We start from the raw sequence: 23,162 nt of genomic DNA on the forward strand, positions 1-23,162 counted from the left end.
TGCAGACAGGTCCACCTTCAAAACACCGAAAGTAAGCGAGAAAGAAGAGGCAGAGGAGCGTGCGGGTGATGTAGACAGCTCAGTGTTTTATTGGAATCGGAGCAGACAGGACTAGCCCGGCTGTTACACTACATTTGGCACAGTAAGATAGTGTGACCAGGAACAGCTCTAACCCCCCCCCCCTCCCCATGGGTGCACAAAGCTTCACAACACACCGATCGCACTGCATACAGAGCAACCGGTTTGCCTTCACGTAACTGTACAACAGCCTTTCTATGTGTGTGTGTGTGTGTGTGTGTGTGAGAAAGAGAGAAAAGAGACACCGAAGCAGAGAGTCTAGGTGTGAGTCTAGGTGTGAGTCTAGGAGCCTGGGTGTACTGTTGCGTGTGTGTGTGTGTGTGTGTGTGAAGCAAGAGGTACTTCAGCTGCTGGTTTCCCCACCTTTCTTTTCACCCCGGCTGTAACAGATCTACAATAGTACAGTTATAGTATTGTACACAAAGGTTTCCTCCAGATACACTTTACAATAATAACAATAATAATAATAATAATAATAATAATAATAATAATAATAATAATTAAAAAAGGAGAGAGAGCAATAAGAAATAAAAGCATTCTTGAAAAAAAGTCATAGAAGCAGGATGTTTTGGCGTGGTGGAGTGAAATGGCTGCTGGGGTCAAAAACACTGATTGTAACTACAGGAAGAAAAAAACAATACAACATGAAAAATACAAATCGTGCATTCACACACGGCGACAGTGTACATTCACGACAACACGCCCCCACATGGGCCAGCGCGCCCCGCCTGGGCCCCGTAAACCAGCAGATGGGCCAAAAATCGGGGATGAAAAAAGCGCGAGGGGGAAGATTTCTCAGGCCACCTGTAACATTCCAGATAATTAGTTCAATAGCCTGTATCTTCACCCGGGGCATTCACATTACACACACACACACACAGAGGGCGAGAGAGAGAGATAGAGGGAGAGAGAGTGAGCGTGCGTGTGTGTGTGTCGGACAATGAGAGCGAGCGAGCGTCGGAGGAGGGGATTCAGTCATGACATACACATACATACAATCCGATGCAACACATTTTTCGAGGAGGAAAAAAAACAACAACGTAACAAACAAAAAACATAATATATAGATAGTCAGGGTATTGCACAAAGGGTATTTGGCCCTAACTGGTCCACGATAAGTAGAGTTTAACACAGATAGGGTGCTTGTCCATGCGCCAACACTCTCCTTTACTAGCAGACAAAACCAACACGATACAGCCACTCAACACAGGCTATGTACAGTCCTCTGCGCCCAGCAACTACAGTCCACATGTGCACAGGTGCTGGGGAGAGGAACGTGTGTGTGTAGGTGTGTAGTTGTGTGTGTGTGTGAATGTTTGGTTGTCAGAGCGTGTACAGTGTGCTCGTGTCAGTTTGTGTCAGTCGGAATGAATGCGGTTGGTTGTAAGCGTGTGAGTGTGTTGTTGTACATCCCGGTGTACATGTGTGTGCGCAGGAGTGTGTGTTCATATTCATGTTTATATTCATATTTATATTCATTATTAAAAACTCAGGCAACAATAACGACACAATGCAAGTAAAAAATATTCCAAAAGTAACGACGACAAATATTTTCAAAGTAAAGGAGTGACTGTGTGTGTGTGTGTGCGTGTCTGTGTGTGTGTTTGTTTGTTTGTTTTGTAAAGGGATTTATGGTACTTTGTGTGTGTGTTTCGGCAAGTGTGCATACATGATGGCGAGTGGATTGGTGTGCTTGCGTGCTATGTTTAGTGTTGTTGAGTGTTGTTGAGTGTGTGTGTGTGTGTGTGCGTGTGTGTTAGGTCTCCTCGGGGGCGCAGTAGGAGAAATCTTTGAACTCCTCCTGGTTGATCTGTCGTATGATGGCCTCGTCTGTTGGAGTCAACACGGGATCCTCCTTGGTGAAGTCTTGGTCAAAGTTATTCACGTCTCGCTTTGTTTTCTGGGGGGCCACACACACACAGACAAACACACACACACAGAGAAAGACAGAAGGGAGGCATGTCAGGAAGGAAAAGAGGAAGCAACTCAAAATAATATAAGAGCGACACCTTCTGACCACTAAGAGTTGCTGCGTTTGCTTCTCTCTTCGCACTTTAAAACCTATACACTTTATTGTGTGTAGTAGTGTGCGTTTGTGCTTACAATCCGTGGTTTAAATGGCGGCTTGACTTTCCTCTGCTCCAGCAGGACCCAGTCGATCTCTCTGAAGAAAGCGTGAGTCTTGATGGCCTCCTCACAACCCTGGCTCACCACGCAGCCCAGACGCTTGGCCGGGTTTTTGGTCATAAACTGCACACACACACACACACAGACACACACACACACACACACACACACACATTTGGATGAGAAATGCTTTTTGTCTGAGCACAATTAGCCGGGTTTCTGTCAACACAACGATGAGGACAGATGAGGGTTGAGCGGAAAAGCATTTTATCTCTAATAATAGAGCTGGGCGCTGTAATGGCTCTGCAGTGGCACAGGTCAGCACAGCCGTGATGTTATTTACTGAGTCGCTTTTATTTTGTGGTCGGCTCAGCGCTGTGAGAGCTCTTTGTGGTCTATTGTGGTTTTATTATCACATTGTTATTACCTTAAACTCTTTGAATGACTTGTAACGTTTACACCGACACCGCTCTGTTAAGTGCACTGAGGATTCATTTCAATGTGCGGCTCAGTGGACAAATGAACAAAATGAAATGGAATGGAAATCTGTCCACAGCAACGTTTATAACCTATGTATGAGTTAAAATGACACGATTTAAAAGGGATAAATGACTTATTTATGCAAAATAAAGGTGGAAAGTGGCAAAAAAGGAAGCAAATTTAGATAATTAGATGACATCGGATTATAAGATGACATCATTGTTTGATGGCATCCGTCTTGTTTGAAGGAGCTTCAGAGCCTGATGTTGTTGTAAGAGACAATGTACTGACAGCAACACAGTTTTTCGACAAACGTACAGTTGAAGCGTTTAATTGACTTCGCAATTTTGTGTTTTCTGAGTAAACGTTTCAAGTAAAGTAACCTTGTCTCATCGTGCGGCGAGTGACAAATGCCGTTTGCCAGGCCGACCCGAGAAGTGGCCCATCTATACTGAAGAACACTCACGACTATAATTGCGGTTGCAGTTAATGCCCTTGACAGTAAAGTGACACTTAAGAATCATCACTCATCCTCTAACCCATGTATAGGAACACTACAGGCTTTCGTATGATAAATGCACAATAAGCCACAGACCCTGCTTGAGAAGAATTGTTTTTGCTGATTTGGCAGTAAGACGTCCTAACAGGAAATGCAGGAGAACATTGTGTTGAGTCAATTAGAAAACTAATTTCCATGCATTCGCTACTTAGGATAAAAGCTAGTCCAATTAAATTGTGGCAAAATGTAATTGTTCTCCTTCATTTGGCCACATAGATTTTAAACACCAGCGCCAGAACCGCTGACTACCATGATGAGATGCAATCTTGGAAGATAATTTAGTGGCTCTTCAGCTTAAAGTAATCAAAGGGAGAGATGGCGGAGGCGCGGGTGTGTGTAGCGACGGAGACGTTTACGTACCGCTCTGAGGATAGACACCGCCTCTTTGCTGAGCCACACCGGGTACAGGACGTCGTCATGGAGAATGGACTCAAACAAGTCGTCTTCGTTATCCGCTTCAAACGGAGGCTGCCCGGCCATCATCTCGTACATCAGCACTCCCAGAGCCCACCAGTCCACCGAGGCCCCGTACTCCAGCTCCTGCAGGATCTAAGTACCGCAAACACAACAAGGTTCAAACACAGAGAATTGACACTCACACTCTGAGGTCGCTGATGAAGAAGAAGGCGCTCTTGTTGTGAAGATATTTCAAAGTATCTGACCTCAGGAGCGATGTAGTCGGGCGTGCCACAGAAGGTGGTGGTGGTCACTCCATTCATGATGCCCTCTTTGCACATGCCAAAGTCCGCCAGCTTGCAGTGACCCTCGGCATCCAACAGGATGTTATCCAGCTTCAAATCCCTGAGAGAGTTAAGAGACAAACAAGGAGCATTGGCATTGTTGTTGTTATGTGACTGTTCATCCGGTGCATTACTCATCACGGATCTGGAAAGAATCGCCAGCAGCTACATTGTCTACATTGGCTATTCTAACACATGGAAAAAGGACCAAAATACATGATTTGGGTGTACCTGTAGATAACCCCGTTGCGGTGTAGGAACATGAGGGCCGAGGTGACTTCAGCAGCGTAGAAACGGGATCGAGACTCGTCAAACTTCCTGGAGCGCTGGATCTGGAACATTAGGTCTCCTCCGTTCACGTACTCCATTACGAAAAACAATCGGTCCTGGACAAAGAGACACGGGTGAGAGGAAGAAGAGCGAGGTGGAAGGTTGAGTGGCGTGTGTTTGCGTAGGGGGGCCTTACCCGTGTCTGGAAGCAGCAGTACAGCTGGGTGAGGTAGGGGTGTCGGCGGGCCAGAGCCAGGATCCGTTTTTCAGTCATGGTGCAGTCCACGTCGTCGTCCTGCAGGATCACGTCCTTCTTCAGCACTTTGATGGCGTAAACCTCCTCGGTGCCCTTCAGCTCTGCCAGCATCACCTGGATAGAGGGAGGGAGGAAAGGAAAGGAAAGAGTGAGAAGAGGAGACAAAGGGAGCAGAGCAATAATCAAATATCCCTCCATTCCTCTCTCTTCCCTCCTCTTCGCGGTCACACCCTACCTTGCCGAAGCTGCCCTTGCCGAGGACCTTGATGAAGTTGAAGTCCTTGATGCTCCTCCGCAGGTTCTGTCCGTTCTCCCTGCTGGCCGAGGAGGAGGTGGATGAGGAAGAGGTGGAGGAAGAAGAGGAGGTGGAGGAGGCAGAGGAAGAGGAGGTGTTGTGCTGGGGTCCCTGCTGGTCCAGCGACAGAGAGTTCTGCAGGCGATCTAACTCCGCCAAGTCTGATTGGGTCGAGAGAGAAGTCCAGTAGGAGAGCATTTTAGAGACGTTACTCATGACTTTGAACTAATTTCCCCGGGTTGTTTGGTGAAAAGTAAACTTCGGCGTTGGAGCTCTTTGAAAACCTGCAGTGACTCAGTTCTCTGTGTCCAGGGACACAAAACAGCATCGCTGCTGCTGCTGTCCTCATCATTTGGCTCCATAAAATCAAAACAGGAGTTCTTGCATACAGAGAAACAGAACTTTTAGTCCTCCGCCAGTGTAACGTGAGAGAATGACTAACTGAGACAACCAAATGGTGGTGGGTGGTGGGATACATTGCTTAGATAACTCTAAATTCAATTTTATACCTACATTGCTTTTCTGTAAGACTTGACAATGATACAGTGACACAAAGGTGCAAGTTAATGATATTCTGCTCTAATGATGGTCCCTCTGTCTCCATCTTGCACGTGGAAGAGAAACTCGTTACGTGTACACCTGGACACGACATTATATTTTTAACGTTATTATATACAGCAGCTTTCTCCTTCATAAATCATTTTGAATTCCTGTTCGTGCAGAATGCTGACTGTAACCCAGTTACTGCGTGGACGTGCAGAATGTGTGTGTGTGTGTGTGTGTCTACGTGTTATGTTATCAGTGTGTTACCCTGCTGTGAAGGGGAGGTGGGGACAGCTGGCCGGCAGTTGCTGTCCTGAGGCTGAGAGAGTTCAGGAGGAGACTGAGGAGGGTCCTGCCCTGGAGTCAACTGGAGGGAGGGAGAGAGAGAGAGGAGGGGAGAGAGAGAGAGAGAGACACACACAACATTTTTAACAAATCATCATTAACGATCACATGGATTTGATGAGCAAGTTCACAGTGCGACTCATTACTCATGCGACTTCTTATCCTTATAGGGATATTAGATAATTCTGACTTTATAATGTGAAAGTTGCAATGCAAAATGGCGTTGTCCTTTTACTTGTGTTGCACATTTGGGAGTCAAGTGAGCAGAGGTGCCGACCTTCCTCTTGCGCTGTGCCGTGTTGGAGATCTTGTCCGGCGTGACTCCCAGGTCAGCCAGGACCTTGGCGATACCTCTGGCATCCACGCCACAGTTAGGTGCTACATTAGTCTCACACCGCCTGTGCACATTCATCTTACACACTGTATGATGACAAAAAACACACAAAAACACGATTATGTTACCCAAAGCATGTATATTATCCTCTGAATGTGTGTTTTGCTTTTTATTTAACTGGTTTTGATTCGTTGGAACAGTAGAACACACACACACACACTCACCTTTGCACTGCAGGCCCTGCCTCATGAGCCCCCACAGCAAAGAGCCACAATGGTCACAGAAGGTGGGGACCTTATAGTTATGGATACTGAACTTGTGGGGCATGTTAACACTGAACCGCTGTGAACCCACCTACAGGGGGCGACATACACACACGTACACACACAGCGATCACTGTCACAGTCGGTGAGGAATAATGTATATGTCTGCAAGGAACACTGTGTGAGACTCAAGAGGAGGTGTAAGTACACAATGTACACATGGACGGAAGCCTTAAAGGCACACTCCCGTCTAAGCAAGTATTATCTTTAAATACAAAGAATCGCTTTATAGTTTCAATTGTCATTGTTTTGGAAATGCAGTTTTTATCTAGAAGTCAAAATCTGCAGTTCTATGTTTCACGCCGACAAAACTGAAACTTGTTCAAATGGTCGAATGGCTTTATGGCTTTAACCCAGACATGCAAAGACCGAAAAGTGTGTGTGTATACCTCCTCTGGTGTGTCCTCCTGCTTCTTCATACCAGCACACTTGGTGATGATGAGCTCATGGCAACGCTTGTGGACCACACACGTACACACTGCACACACAGGATTAAACATCAACAACTCACCTGTACTGACAGTAAATCAAGTTTGCTCCTAACAGCAAATATCAAATAAAGTAATAAATACCACTTTGTCAAGCGTTACCGATACAATTATCCTGTCTGGACTCTCTTCGCCAACCTGTTGTTTTTGCGGTGTGTGTGTTTCTGTCACGTCTCAGATGTGATGTTGTTTTGTGGATTTTTGTCACCATATGGACAATTAACTTCTCTCTATTCTATTCTATTCTATTCTATCTAACCACGAGCATGGCAAAGTACGTGTTAGGGAACTTATGGTGGGCGGAAAACTTTGCCGCCACTCCATCCACACACCCCATACTTTGATGTTTTTTCCCTTCTCGAAGTTTCCCCTTGTCATGTTAAAGGTTAAAAAAAAAAACCCTGTGCTGTATGTCGGTATAAGCGCTACCCTGGTCTGCTATTAGTATTGATATCATTCGTCATATTTACATTTGTACTATCTTTGTTGTTGCTGTGCCTCTCCGTGTGTGTGTGTGTCTCTCTCTCTCTCTCTACCCAACCGGTCAAGGCAGATGGCCGCCCACCTAGAGGCCGGTTCCCCCTGAGGTTTCTTCCCCGTTAAAGGGGAGTTTTTCCTCGCCACTGTTGCCAAGTGATTGCTCGTGGGGGGAATGTTGGACTTCAAGTGCTCTGTATGTGAAGTGCCTCGAGATAACGTTTGTTGTGATTTGGTGCTACATAAAGACACGTGAATTGAATTGAATTGAATTGAAGGCTTGTTCCGAGACTTAAATAGATCTATGTAACTCTCTTAACTCTTACTCTTGCGTAATGTGAAATATACAGAATTAAACAACAAAATGTTCAACCTTTAAGGGAGTATAGCTCCTTTGATAGAAAAGGCTTCCAATCTCTTTACATGGAATCAAACCTTAGGAGGAATGTGATTTTAAATGATCTGTATCTAGTGTTAAAGCGTTTGCAATCTTATATAGGTTTGTTGACATCGTACTCGTATGGCTCAGGCTTATAGGATCCTGCACACAAATCACAGCTGCCGTTCAGCACAATGGACCACAATCCCTCTTGTGTTATAGTGCTGATAACAATATAGATGTGCTATGTTACTTGGGAAATTTGACTCCACCACACAGCGGTACTCACCCTGACACTGGTATCCCTGCTTTCCCAGCACCCCCCTATCAGATCACACACACACACACACACACACACACACACACAAACACACACACACACAGGAGGAAAGAAAGAAAAAGCCATTCAACCAGACTGACTTAATGAAACGTTAGACGGCAGTTAGGAAGTTTACGTCACACTGTTGTGTTTGTGTTCGGAGTGTGTATGTTTCCTACCAGATAAAATCTCTGCAATGTGAGCAGTATGTGGGCTGCCTCAGGTAGGTGGCCATGAACTTGTGTCCGTTGACTTGATGGACCCGTCTTCGGACCGCCCCCTGTCGCCGGCGAGGACCGATCCGCTCGCGAAACACTCTCTCCTCATTGTCGCTGGTCCCTGAGGCTGTGGGATGCACACACACACATAAACAAAAGAAGCAGGTTGCTCATTTCAATATTAACGGCTGATATATGCAAGTGTTAACACCATTTTTGAACTTTTGTTGTTATGCTTGTTGGTATGGATTTCATTTTCTCTGTCCCTGCGGTGACAAAAGGATCATTTGCATCTCGAGTTGTTGGCTTCGACTTAATGGTCCTGCGGCTCTCCTCTTCCTTTTTTCCTCCCTCCCTCTTCCTCGCAAACACCTCTCACCTACCAGAGGCCTATTTGTGCCTGAGCTATTTATACTTCCATGTGTGGGCACATAAACGAAGGACACCATATTAAAATACTCCTCCTCAGCAAGCAGCATCCAAGCAGCCTTCCCCTTCCTCTCTGCCGCATCTTGCCGGAAAGATAAACGCTTTCTGAGAGTAACCTTAAGACAAAAGAACCACCTCCACTTTCACTCCCACACACCCCTTCCCTCTGCACTCCTGTCCTACTTTGTCTCTTTCACTCTCTCTCTCTCTCTTTCTCTCTCTCTCTCTCTCTTGGGTGCGTTATAGCTGTGGTTACTGCTGAGCCTCTCCAGAGTTCGATTACAGACAGGCTGTCTAGAGGGAGCGTGTGTGTGTGAGTACATGTGTGTGTGTGTGTGCGTGTGTGAGGAGGAGGAGGAGGAGGAGGAGGAGGTGGGGAAGGGGGTTAAAAGAGCTAAACAGGCCATTACTGGAATCACTTTGTTTTACATAATACATCATCCATCTGTCAAGGACAAATACACGGACTCGGACAGACAGACAGACACACACACACACACACACACACACACACACACACACACACACACACACACACACACACACACACACACACACACACACACACACATACAGAGGCATGCTGGCATGGAGGTGTTATGGGATGGAACAGCAGGTAGGAGCAAACGTTGTGGAGACTCTGGACCGAAATGAGCAAGTGGGACATGGCTGTTGGCTAAATATGGATGTACACACACACACACACACACAAACAGTGTGGCTTTACAGAGAGCAAAGCAGGGGACCGGACCTACAGACACTAGTTTGAAGGTGGCTCAAACTTTACTGATTAGTGTAATACCATGAGGCTGGATCTTTGTTTCTATGATTGAAAAGATGCAAACATGAAGAAGAGACTTAAAGAACCCGGAAGATGATGAAGAAAGAGCAGGAAATGAGGAAAGAGACTGCAGATGGTCAGATTAGGCTAGAGAGGAGGAGGAGAGGAGAGGAGAGGATAGGAGAGGAGGAGAGATGAAGAGTTCTTGGAGCTCCTGTCGCTGCAGATAACAGATTGCACCAGCAAAAAAAATCTGCTAAAAATACCAACACTTCTTCTTCTTGTTCTCACCCTCTCTCTCTCTCTCCTTTTCAATCCCTAAATCCTCTCCGTGTTTCCACCTCTCCTCCTTCCTCCTCTCCACTTCCATTTAAACCAAACCCCTGCAGGCGTACGGGCGCTTGCCGCATACATCAGCATATATTAACATGTCCAGCACTCAAACTAGATGAACTATGGGAAGAAGTTCAGGAGTGGGCGGAGAGTGGGCTGTGAGGTCACCAGAGTGTCCAATCATCACTGAGGAGGGCAAGACAAGGAAGACGGAATCGGCTGTGTGTGTGTGTGTGTGTGTGTGTGTGTGTAATCCATGGCTCTATCTCACCTACTATTTTAGGAGCTGACTTGTTCTCTCCTCACTCTATAGCCGTCTGCACTCTCTCTCTCTCTCTCTCTCTCGCTATGCTCGCTTTATCACCTTCACCTCCTCTCTCTTGTTAGTTTGCTGTAGCTGTGGTATTAGCGCTTTAATTTAAGTATAGCATCAGACGCAGACAGACACACACACACACACACACACACATGCGTATTCATCTGCAGACTGCCACTGCAAGGCACAGAGCGGCACCTATTAATAGCCAGGTGTGAATATACACAGGTGCAGGTTAAATCACTTTCATCAGTCTGTGTGTGTGTGTGTGCGTGTGTGTGTGTGTGTGTGTGTGTGTGTGTGTGTGTGTGTGTGTGTGTGTGTGTGTGTGTGCGCAGTGACTAACTGGTGGAAAAAGTACCAAGATGCTATACTTAGGTCAAAGCAGTAATACCACAGTGTTGGACCGCCTCCATATTAGCAACAGTCCTGTATTTAAAGCAGCATTATGTCATTTTTGGAGCGTTTTGATTTTGTCATTTGTGTACTTAACTGGCGCAAAACTGCCTCCTGATTTAGTCCCAGACAGAGCTTTTTCATGGGACTCTGGCCTCTCACCCCTGGTTGTTTCTCCAGTGTGTGTGCCTGTGTGTGTGTGTGTGTGTTTGTGTGTGTGCCTGGTCACATTTCTTTCTCTTGTTCTCCTCAGACAAAAGGCTTTTTCCTACTCCTTCTACCGTCGTGCCATTCAGCAACCTTTAATGTATCACTTTCCTTAGCTTACCGCTCTCCCTTCTTTCACCTAACACAACTAAAACTAAAAACAGAGCTGAAACTTACAAGATGGCCACAAACAAATCAACACAAGGGTAATCAATACTAATAAAGAAGGGAGGAGAAGGAAGGAACGTTATATGAATTTTATAAGGAACTTTGTCGGGAGGCTCATGCTCAGTGTCGTCGTCGCTGTCAGTGTGTATGCGCGAGTGTGACGTGCCTCTGTGTCATCCTAGGTGTGTGTGCTGCAGGTCTTACCCTCCGTTGAGGATCCCGAAAGATCAATGACGACGTACACCTTCCCCTCTGGTTCCAAATCGATCTGTACAGGTAAAGAAAGAGAGAGAGAGAGAGAGAGAGGGGCGGGGGGGGGGAGAGAGTCAATCAACGGAAGACAATAACACAGCTGAGTTGTGGTTGCAGCTCGGAGGGGTTCCATCCTACACAACCAAACACACTGACACAAAGTTCCGACTCAGCAATAAGTGCATAAACGCGTTCCCGGAGTGTGTGTGTTTACGCACCACTAATGAAAAATTGGAACAGGATTAAATCAATACAACCAACGCAGCCGCTTTATTGAACTATTACTGGACTCATCAATGTATTCATCCACCGTGCTGTGACTGATGGATGGAGCCAACAACCCGCTGCCCCCAATCAGCCACTCCACTGTCGTTTAGGAACAAAAGCAGTTAGATTCTCTGTCTGGGGGAAAGAAGCTTCTGATCTGATTTCACCAAATGTCCTTTAAAAATAAAAAAAAGCTTACATTAACACTTAACAGGAAGTCTCGCCGAAGTGCCCTTGAGCAACAAACTCATCGACACCCCCATCCTGCTGCTGCACTGACCTAGAGAGGAGAATATCCCTACAAATACTAATAGTAAAGTACGACACAAAGTATTATCAATAACCAGTGAACCGATAACATGGAAGGTTGCGCAACACGTCAAAACAAAAAAAATCACATAAACTACTACGATATTCAAATCCTCCCTCAAGAGACACAAATCCAGTTCATTAGCAAGCTGCTTGAGTGCTTTTGCAGAGTCTGTGGCCAAACATTTTGCATTTTTCATGTGGGACAAAGTGATGCTTGTGGAGTCTCTCATCCGAGCGGCTTTATTTTTAGAAAGGCGAGAGCGAGCCCCGACGCTTCCTGTGACGGACAGTTGGCCGACACGCTGCGAAAAGACCAGAGGGATTAATAACCTCTGTGATACACACAGGGACGCACAGACCAGCCAAAGGATAAAATAAGACGGTGAGGAAGAGGCAAAGACGTGTAGCTACTGGATATAGTGACTAACTTAACCCTGTGTGTTTATTATGACTCATCTTTAGACTGTCAACAACACCTTTAATACTAATTGTTAGTTTCATTCTGGATGCTTCATATCATTTATATATACTGAGCAAAACTACATTTCCATACTCAAACAGCAGGAAGATAAGAGGACATAAACAGTCCATACACACACGCATACACACACACACAGGCAAACTTGTTCAAACAAATAATGACATCATTGTCCTGTGATATACATGCAGTTACAAAGATTAGAGTGAGGGGGTGGGGGTTGGGGGGGTGATAGAGAGGCAGAGGAACACAGGAGAGAGAGAAAGGGTGAGAGAGAGAGAGAGAGAGAGAGAGAACAGAGAGAGAGTGAGAGAGAGAAAGAGCTTTAAATCCTTAGTTAAGCTCTGGGACAGCAGCAGATCCTCTTATGCAACAGTCAGACACACACACACACACACACACACACACACACACACACACACACACACATATACACACACACATACACACACACATGTCCATGCATTATTGAGCACATGAGACACAAAGATCCCACACAAACATGCAGCAATGTCTATACGTCCGCCCTCACACACACACACACAAACACACAAACACACACACAAACACTCCCGACCCAGGAGACAGCTATGTGTTATGTGCCCCATCCAGCCACTGGCAGCACCGCAGTGCAAACACACACACAATCACGTGGACGGGAGTTTATCAGGATCTGCACGGGACTCCAGGCTGGATCATATTAATAAGTCACCCAAGATGCCATAAGCTCTCAAATGACTGCAGATATCAGATGAACGTGAGCCAGAATGCAAAACATGTAGGAAAACACGGAAGCCCACTCTGTCAGGTGAAAGGTACGCCGCTGTGTTTACAGTGATTAATGTCAAAGGGTCTGTCTCTGGAGAGTACAATTACAGAGAGAGACACGAGGTAAGAGTGTGTGTGTGTGTCACATTAACAGCACGGGGGGATTTGTGACCTGTAAATTCTTGACGTCTACCCTTGAAAATAACGTGCAAATCCCCAAATGGAGGCTGTTGCGTAACGGCCTGTCTCTGAGGGATTCCAGCAGAAAGATGGACTCAGAGCCGTTTAAAACAAGAGCAGGGACAAATGGACGGCGTTGTGATCGTCCCGGGGGTGGAGCGCCGGGGCCTAAAAGCACGGCTGGGCTCGGCGAGAACAAACCATCAGCGGTTCGAGTCGCGGGGTGTCGCTGAGCTTGTTCCTCCTATCCAGATCGATAGGAATTACAGAAGCACAACACCGATAAAGGGATTGTGAAGATTGATTAGACTGTGCCGGCGTTTGTGCCAAAACGTCTCAGAAACACACCCACAAGTGTTTTCCTTCCTTTTCCTCACACACTGCACAGTCCTGAGCGAGTACTTTGAGACGTTTGTGCTTCTATTTTGCGTAGGGAATCGAATCTTAATACTTGAGTACATTTAAGACGCTAATAGTTTTTACTTTTGTCATTTTACATGCAGGACTGTTTCCTCTTTCCAGTGTGTAAAAGTGAGCAAGTAAGTAGAAGATCTGGGTGAGTCTAGTATTTGATCATGCTCAGGTGGTTACTACTGACTCCTGTAATGAATCGTGCGTGACTTGGATTTAACAGACACACACACATACACACACACACAAGTGCGCTGAAGTTCCCGACCCCGACTACACCCGGCGTTAAGACAGAGCTGGAGAATCTAGTTCACCTCATTAATCTGGTTAGTCCAATTAGGACACCGATACAGCCAGAGATGGATAACTTCACAAACACCCTAACACACACACACACACACACACACACACACACACACTCAAATAATGGGTGCACAAGCTTCGAGCCTCTGGTGTCTTGGGATGCAAAAGGAGGAAAGGTTAGTGTTAAATATATGGACTATGCCAGTTCTCTACACACACACACAAGCATTCACAGGCAGTACCAAACACTCACACACACACAACTGATAAAACAAGCACAAATAGAAACACACACACACACACACACACACACACACACACACACACCATATGCAGCAGTACAGAGGAGCACTCAACAAAGCAGACAGGCCACTCAAAGCTTGCATTATATCAATACTGTGGAGCTTCTAACCCTCTCTCTCTCTCTCTCTCTCTCTCTCTCTCTCTCTCTCTCTCTCCCCCTCTCTCTCTCTCTCTCTCTTCCCCTCTCTCTCCCTCTCTCTCTCTCAGGAGCATTTAGTCTCAGTGACAAGCCTCCCACATCCATCTGTCAAATAACAAATTTCGCCACTGAAAGAGCTCGACCGCATTGCGTGTGTGCTTTTTTTCCTTCTTCTTTGCGTGTGTTTATCACTCTTTCTTTCACGCCAGAACTCATGCGTGTCAACATGTGCGCACGCTTACACTTGCACACGCACACACACATGTAAGACCCATGCCGAGTGCGACAGTGTGAGAGTCATGCATCTTTAATATAACATCACAGACAGCTAATAATGTAAGAGGAGCCAAGCCGTGGGGTGGAGGAGGTGTGTGTGTGTGTGTGTGTGAGTCTGGATTGGTGCTGCAGTGTATAGATGCCCACCCCCTGAAGTAAGCGACAGGCCCATGATCTAATAGCTCCACCGTAGAACTAAAAGAAGGAGAATTAGATTTAGTAGAAAGAACGTTCCCAATCCAATCATCCCGTCCTCTCCGACATCTCACACGTCACAGCAGGCAGGCAGGACCAGAGTTTGGTCTCCAGCTGGACTGGCAGACGGCCTGAGGAACCTCGGCAAGATCTGACCCTCGTCACTGCTGGATCTGACTAAATGAAAACACATTTGATATTGACTCAAAAGTGCAGATGGGAGAGTCGGCGCTGGCTCAATCTGCTCACGTTCGGACAGGAAGAAGAGTGTGTGTTTCACCTGCTGTCCCAGAGTTCTCACATGCTCCAGGGTACACACACGCACACACGCACACGCACACACACACACACATACACACACACACACACAAACCAAAAAGTGACCTGATTTGGCATCAGTGGGCAAAGCACTCTGCTTTAGCTTCGCGCGTGTGTTGTCACCGTGGCGACAGTGCATCTTAAATCCAGTCTGCCCTACTTCATGAGCAGGTCAGCGAGGGGTGGGGCCTGCCATGTCATTGTCCAGTACTAACCCTAACCTTAATCTCACTTTTACTATGATACCTGCCGTAGTACAAGTTCACCATGGTAACAGCCACAAACACCATCTAACAAGGACGGCACTTTGTCTTTACTTTTCAATATATCTTTAAATATGTCATACTAATCAAATCATTGCACACTGGAGCTTGGGTTACTCTGTAGTACCTGCCTTTAGCATTACACAGCTAAGTGTGTGTAGTGCTGTAGTGCTGTCACAAGCATCCAGCGGGACTAAGAGGTTGCACTTTACCAATAAACGAGTAAAGCAGCCAGACTATAAAAGAACATCTGGATCAAAATAAGTAGAAATGCCACTCTGTCCTGTGAAATGATGCTATTCATCAAACATCTGGCTGCTGTAAGCACGAGCTCCTCTCCCTCTGTATCTGTGTGTGTGTGTGTGTGTGTGTGTGTGGGGCTGGCTGACATCTGACGTGGCCTCCATCCTGTGAGGAAACGTCACACTGTGCAGTCGCAGCGTCTCCGGCCTGGACGCCTTCTCTATCAGCCGCACGGAGTGTGTGTTATATTTACACGTAGACACGGCTCCTTTCTACACCTCCGCTCCTCTCCCTCTCTCTCGCCTCTTCATCACCTCTTCCTCTCCTTTACACTCTCTGGCATTATCTGTAGGGGTAATCTTGCCACCTCTTCATTTAACCCTTTTATCAACACCAGAGCAAAGAAACAATATGTCCCGTTACAAAAAAAAATCAAGACACACAAAGCAAATCCTGCAACAATCTGATTCGCTGACGTCACTCTGACAATCAGACGAGCGGATATCGAGGTGGGGAAGGCTAAAAATAATAATTCTATCCTGTTATATAACACTAAATCACCTCCATGTCTCCCTAGTTAAATGAAAAAGTTCCCTACCAAAGCTGTGCACACGTCTGTTGGCCAAAGACGCAGCCAGCCGGTCCTTTCCCTTTAAATCTTGTAATTATAGAGCTGATTAAAAACACAACAACATACAGTTTTGCTTTTAATTACCGTCATTACCGCAATTAATGACAATGACCGCACGAGACGGCGAGAGGAAGAGGGTGTTCTTCTGCTGTCTGCGTGGTGCTCTTCTTCATCGCAGGGTACATTCGCACTAATCCAACTCCAGTAAATAAGTCTTTGACGGTGGCAGATGGCGGAGGAAGCAAAAAGAAGGAACATTTTCCATCAATAAATAAGGAGCGGGTCTGAACTTAAGACATAGTTTTGAAAATAGAATCTGTTGAATACGTCCAAGCCTTTTTTTTTGTGTTTTTGTGAGTTATTAGATTTGATATCCCGGGTGCTATTTTGGTTTATTCTCTCCATCCTTGGCAGGCGTGAGGACTTCTACCCACTCTACTTCACGTCATAGTCTGTCAAACGGCAAAAGTGAGAGTCGTGATCTGAAAATGTCCCCGCCAGCGTCACATCCTTTTTTTACGTCCCCCCCCCCCCAAGCCAATGACTCACTATACAGGTATGTAAACACACGCACGGGTTCGATTACATATGACTCACACTCTCTATATGCCGCACGACGTCATCACAGTGTGAAGAACAATCAGCCGCTGCAGCAGGATTTGGATTTTATGTGAGATTCTATGTAGAGAGAAGTCACGAATCGCTGTTAACTGCAGATAACTAAGATCCATACAGGGATGAAAGCGTGTCTAAGACGTCGTTTTGTATGGATGGATGTAAGATTTGTGCTTTTTAACCCCTTTAATCCCTTTTACTTACTAAATAGATGTCTTTTCAAACGCCAACCGAGACCCCGTTCCACTTAGTTTGTCTCTCTTCTACCCCGACACCTTGCCCACCCGTTTCTCTGTAACGTCTCTGTGGGTGAGAGAGGCGAGGCGGCGAGGCTGTCATGTCACCATGGGGACGGGCTCCACAGAGCATCTCAATTACGGAGCGAGACAATTAATAAGCATCAAAGCCTGGTTAATATTTCACCGGCAGCACACATCGGTGGAAAACCTGGCCCAAAGCGGATCCAGCCAGACTCGCCGCTTGGCCCACCCGTGGGATGGATGGATGAAGAGGTGTCAGGGGGGGACAAAGGAGAACAGGAAACTGGGAGGAGGAGGATAACGGTGGTGGGACAAGAGACAGGAAGATGATGAGATGAGACGAGACGGGTGAGGCAGCAGAAGGGCCGACAGACGTGCGTAAGGGTTGAGGTTGGACTCCGGTTAAGACATCTATGCAACAGCTTATGCCACAATATCCTGTATACTGATTTATTAATATTTAATCTACAATTTCTAAGATTATTCCAGCACATTTTGTTTTCTTTACATCAGTTTAGACTCTGAGACTTTATAACAGGCATTAGTCTTTACTTTTGACTCGTAGTCAATTAGTTGCACCTGTTGTGATTGTTATTAGTCATGCCTGTTGGTCGGCTTGTGACATGAAATCACTGGCTCAAGACCCTGGACCAAGATGAATAATCTGGGTTCGGGAATTAGACTCACCCTTGACACCGACCACTTAAGCATCCTTGAGCAAGGCTTCAGTGTAGATGCTCAGAAGCGGTGGTACTGGACCTTGCGTGTAATCATATTTTAGGCGCACTTTATTATGTATTTGATGTGTTAGGAATGGAACGATACTTGTCGCTGTTGGCATGGGTACCTCTAAGATGAAACCTTGTGGGAGGGGAGAGGAGAGGCCAGATTGGGAGGACGTTCGTGGAAAAGGAGGGTTGTGGCAGGTCAATGGTAAAGGGGTTTACTGAGAAGAAAGGACAAGAGACAGATGTGAAGAGGATAACAGAGAAGTGGAAGACCAAAAGATGCACTAATCCCTCCGTTTCAAACAGAACAGCTGCCGCGTCGGTCCAACATCAGGAAAGAAAAGTGAAAAAAAGGTAATATGGCGACGTCGGTGAGGTATAATGGAGTAACAGAAGGGGAAGTGTGGAAGTGTGGGTGGGGGACGGTGCATTCAGAGGACCGGGAGGCAATAACCGACGAGATGGCCGGATGATCAATAGGATGTGGTCAATCATCAGAGTGATCCATATGATCTGACCTTAGTCTGCATCACTGGGGGAGGATGTGCGTGTCTGTGTGCCTATTTATGTACGTGTGTGTGTTCATACATTCAGATTGGTGCAGATATTTACTGTACACATATTACAGTCTAACATCACATCATCCAATACCAATGAAAAGCCTATTGAAGGTTTTAACCCATTGACTGCCAATGGTGAATACGTTACTCCCTCTGATTTTGACACACGTTTTACTTCGTCTTCTTCACTGTAGTCCATGCAGGAAACTACGTACCAATTCTTGAGCCATTGGTTGAAGAGACATTAAGATATCAGAGGATGTTGTTTTAAATGATTTTTCCTGTGTATTTGTGTATGTATTCCTTTGTGTGTGTCTTCTTGAGTTTATCATTATACCATGCTGGCATAAACGTAAACCAAAGGCTGACTGAGGGGAGAGATCAATCTAAAATGTTGGCACAGTGATGTCCTGTAGAAGTCATTTGAAGGACATGAAAGAAGCAAAATGTCCGATTCAATCTTGCAAACTGCAGCCAGGAAATTGTCTTCATATGACATATAAAGTACAGCAAAGAGGGAAAGGACCGAGGACGACCAAAGACCCATAATGCATTAGTGACGGCCCCAATGCAAGGTGACTACAGACATAACGCTTAACATCTACCTCATTAAATAGTTCGTCATGCGCTCCCTTTCTCAATTACGATGGGGAAAGATGAGAGGAATGTGAAGAACTGAGAAGGGCCCAAGATCAAAATCAGGCTGATCTAACACACGTCCCAACAGATCCAGCGTCATAGATGTGCGGGCCAGAAGGCTCGGCGTTAGAAAAGGCAAAAACCTTCAAGCTCCTCCTCAAGGAACAGAGGAATGCAGGTTTGTGCAGAAGGTGCCAGGACCAAACCAGACCAGACAGGACAACTGGCCAAGGTCTTAGAAGCTATCTATACCCACACACACACACACACACACACACACACACACACACACACACACACACACACACACACACACATCGGACTTGAGCAGTGTAATTCACAGTCAATTAACACACTGCTGTCCTGCCAAAGACAGTGATAGAAAATGGTGGTGGTGATGATGATGGCCGTAGGGATTCGGATCAGATTTATGAGAGTATAGGGACACATATACACACACACACAAACACATCTATACATTGACATTTCAGGGGGAAACAAGACCCTGAAATCCATGAAAAGGTGGCCATGAGCAAGGCACTGAATCCCAAATTAATGTACCTGGACTGTAAGTGCTCACTGACTATGCAGTGCCGATGTGTCCACATACATGACAGGACTTCAAGGACATACTATGGACGGCCGACAAGTGATCAGCACCGTCATCTGAACTCAACACTCGAGCCTCGTCTCTCGGGGTGAGAGAAACAGTTCATACTGCGATCTACTTACTGGTCTGGTCTCTTAATATGTTTGGATATTGATACTCTAGTACCGGTATCATGTTCTGTTAGATTCTCTGTTGCATTACTGAGGTATGTCCTCTTATTCATGTAGGTACTTCAACTGTCACATCCTGGATTATGGGGACACGCAACACCCACCCATATATGTCTACAACCGGGGCTTCTGTCTCTGGTCCAGGGGGCTTTTATAAACGTGGGTTTACCGACATGAGCACATAAAGGTTTTGCATTCAAATCTACATGCAAATCTGTGGTTTATAGGGTTCGTTGCCATCTGGTTACAACCCAAACTGGTCACTGATAAACAGCTACGTAGGTATCAACATATTCAACAAGCCCATTCAAACACATACCCAGTCTTCATAGTGCCGGGTTCCATTCTGCAGCAGGTCCTCCAGCTGGATGGTGCAGTTGGCAACAAAGTCATCATATCCGATCGGTGCATCATGGAAAACTGACAGCTCCAGGCTCCTCCCCTCACGGACCTCAGTGCAAAACTCCTGGTGCCAGGCGGGACTGTTGGTCTTGGTTCTGGTGGCGGTTTGGCCCAGTCGGGTCTGGTCCAGGTTCAGGGCGAGGTAGGGGTCCAGCAGGAAGGAGCCGCTTTTCCCCACGGCGTGCCGCAGGGCCCAGGCGGTCGGCTTCAGGTCTACCGCCTCACACACTCGAACCTTCAGCAGGCCACTGAAAACAGGCATGACTCCTGGCCGCTGCGTGTGTCTGTGTGAGAGGACAAACACAGATGAGGGAGAGTGTGTGTGTGTTTAGTCTGCCTGTTCCTGCTCCGCTACAGTGTGTTTCCTTCCAATGCGAGGGGTCACTGCACAGTCCTGCCACATACCGTAATGCCACTGGCTCCTATAGCCGTATCACAACACACACACACACACACAGAGACAAACACATACACACATAGAGACACGTACACTACCAGTGCAGCTGATATGGTGAAAATGCAGCAGTGAAACAATCTCGCACCTTAGAGACGTTGGCTGCTCAACCCTCGGCTGGCTGGCTTGTTTGTTTATGGTCAGTCCCAGACAAGATTCCCGTTTCGGCGGAAACAGGGTGGGATCTTAATGACAGCGAGGGCAATTCGGGTTAACGGGCTCCGGTCGGAATCATCTGAACCCCTCGATCCTGTCGCTCCCGGGTCAGGGTGGGAGAGAGAGCGAGCAGCCGCGCCTAGCCATCCGGGATCCGCGCTCCGTTTCCAGCCCCGCCGCGGCTCGTTCGGCTCCTCTCCGGGATTATCCCCCCTCGCTTCGACCTCACGGCACGGCGGATATTCGCGCGTACTTTCGGTAACGAACGCGTCTCCGCACCTCAAACGCAGCGTTTTCGCGAGCACCCCGATTACATCACGGTGCTCCCGTTTTTCTCTCTGTCTCTCTCTCTCTCTCGGTCCTCTCTCTCTCGCGCGCGCCCCCCCGTTTCCCGTCCCCTGAATCTGTGAGTTAGCGCGAGCTGCAGGAAATGCGCAAAACGCGTCACCCGCGCGCCGCTAGAGAGAGAGAGAGAGGGAGAGAGAGAGAGAGAGAGAGGGAGAGGGAGAGAGAGAGAGAGAGAGAGAGAGAGAGAGTATACAGTATGTGTGGACGTTGGTGCGTTTGTGTGTGCTTGTGTGTGTGTGTGTGTGCTTGTGTGTGCGTGCGTGTGCGTGTGTGTGTGTCTGAGCACATGAACGTGTGTGAGCCTGTGCAGATGGTGGAGGTGTTGGGGGATGGAATTCACCCGCGGGCGTGGAGTGTGTGTCCGTGCGTGCGTGCGCGTGTGTGCGTGTCTGTCATGGCTAGACACCCAATATAGTTAGTCAGTCATTATAGTTAATCAGCCAGTTTAAGCATTATGCATGGTCACACACGACCTACACACACACACACACACACAAACACACAGAAGAGTAGCATCATCGTCAATCTAGAAAGGTCCAAAGAAAATGTAGCAGTTAGAAATGGGCTTTATAAATATAAGCAAGTCAATGGATGTCAGTGGATGACTTCATTTTCAAAGTGTGTGTGTGTGTGTGTGTGTGTGTCTGTGTGCGTGCGTGCGTGTGTGCGTGTGTGCGTGTGCGTGTGTGATTACCATAAGACAACAATGTACCGTAATAATTACATTGACAGCTAAAGAACCTTCTGGAATGTAATCTGTGTATTGGTAGCAGGGTGAGTGTTGCTGTGACAGAAGGAAGACCTCAGTGTGGGAGTTTGGCCGACAGAACTATCTCAGGAACACCTATCTGTCTGTCTGTCTGTCTGTCTGTCTGTCTGTCTGTCTGGCTGCCTGCCTGCCTGCCTGCCTCACACACACACACACACACACACACACACACACAGCCCTTGTGCACAAACATAAGACATGTGACACGTCCAGTCATCGCCCTGATCCGTGGTTGTTTGGTCAGTTTGTCGGGTGATTGGTCACAGACACAGTGAGTGACACGCCGGTCACTATAGCAACGGTCACTCTCGATTACGGACTGTGATGTGTCTGTGTGTGTCCCGGCTCAGATGTCTAAACACACACATAGACACACACCCACACACGAGAGTAGAGTAGAGCATCGCGTTGTTTCTTCTTGTTGTTGTTGTTGCTGTGTGCGTGCGTGCGTGCGTGTTGTTTCCCGCACATGGACTCACTGTTGCGTGAATTGTGCACACTGACAATAATATTACGATTCCGCCTGTCTGCCTGCACGTCAGACATGGACAGCTGCGCCACCTGCTGGCAGAAGGGGATTATTGCGTAGAGGATGACGACGGGTGGTGACGTATTTGAAAGCTGCGTTCAAGTGTTCCTCGGAAACTCTGATTCTGCATTTTCTCTAACCACAGGATGGCGCTATTAGAATTAAAACCGTGAAAACGCTGTATTGAAGAGTTGCTGTTGGCGCATCTTTTCTCTTACCGTCTAGCAGACAGTTATTTCACTCGTTATTAGACTATTTCGCCTCCTTTTGTAATCATTCTTTGTTTGATCGTGACCCGATGAAAAATACTGTTTGATAAGTTAGATATTATTTATAATACTATTATGATTGTTACCATAAACTCAACTTTGGTCATACCATAATTGCTTTGAATGAATATGTCCTTCACAGTAATATATTAAATTAATTTATTTACATAAAATACAAACACAATTATCCGGCATCAAATTGAACATAAAGCACAGCGACCTCACACACCCTACACAGTGGACTACTACTTGTAAACATTACGTGTAGAAGTGAAGGTATAAACAAACAAAAACGGTCATAATCACACACGTATTCAGACAGGGAGGTAGTCTTCAGTGATTGTCTAAAGCAGGTCGGGGGTAGTGGTGGTGTTTCAGTCTCTCCTGCAGGGCACTCAAAACTAATCACAATGTTAAAAAAAAGGACTAATTTACTTTCATAAAAGTCGCTGA

The 23,162-nt window shown here is 46.6% G+C and overlaps 1 protein-coding gene across 2 annotated transcripts; it reads right to left on the bottom strand.

Annotated features, from left to right (window-relative positions):
• Positions 1 to 34: 34 nt before the first annotated feature.
• On the bottom strand, positions 35 to 21,209 carry prkcea (protein kinase C, epsilon a). Of its 2 annotated transcripts, none has more exons than XM_076143588.1 (16): positions 20,727 to 21,209; positions 20,102 to 20,468; positions 11,066 to 11,129; positions 8,193 to 8,358; positions 7,984 to 8,018; positions 6,740 to 6,828; positions 6,252 to 6,381; positions 5,929 to 6,113; positions 5,616 to 5,715; positions 4,746 to 4,966; positions 4,451 to 4,624; positions 4,216 to 4,370; positions 3,907 to 4,045; positions 3,605 to 3,793; positions 2,182 to 2,328; positions 35 to 1,978 (listed from the first exon to the last, which is right to left on the bottom strand). In XM_076143588.1, the coding sequence occupies exons 2-16, from the start codon at positions 20,444 to 20,446 to the stop codon at positions 1,835 to 1,837; spliced, it is 2,283 nt and encodes a 760-aa protein (XP_075999703.1). In that variant the 5' UTR covers positions 20,447 to 20,468; positions 20,727 to 21,209; the 3' UTR covers positions 35 to 1,834. The 2 variants fall into 2 exon arrangements, with proteins under 2 accessions (XP_075999703.1, XP_075999704.1); XM_076143589.1 differs by having other exon boundaries at positions 45 to 1,978; positions 5,971 to 6,113.
• Between the last annotated feature and the right edge of the window lie 1,953 nt (positions 21,210 to 23,162).

Source organism: Genypterus blacodes, unplaced genomic scaffold, assembly GCF_046128005.1.
Source record: "Genypterus blacodes isolate CSIRO-AG114 ecotype Tasmania unplaced genomic scaffold, CSIRO-AGI_Gbla_v1 ptg000026l_1, whole genome shotgun sequence".
Lineage (NCBI taxonomy): Eukaryota > Metazoa > Chordata > Actinopteri > Ophidiiformes > Ophidiidae > Genypterus > Genypterus blacodes.

What these genes read in the sequence shown, in the direction of transcription:
- prkcea (XM_076143588.1), bottom strand. Translation starts at nt 20,446, where the DNA reads ATGCCTGTTTTCAGTGGCCTGCTGAAGGTTCGAGTGTGTGAGGCGGTA. An exon ending in GCAGGGATACCAGTGTCAGG is followed by an intron (nt 6,829 to 7,983) that starts GTGAGTACCGCT and finishes CTGTGTGTGCAG; the next exon opens with TGTGTACGTGTGTGGTCCAC. An exon ending in ACTGCTGCTTCCAGACACGG is followed by an intron (nt 4,371 to 4,450) that starts GTAAGGCCCCCC and finishes CTCTTTGTCCAG; the next exon opens with GACCGATTGTTTTTCGTAAT.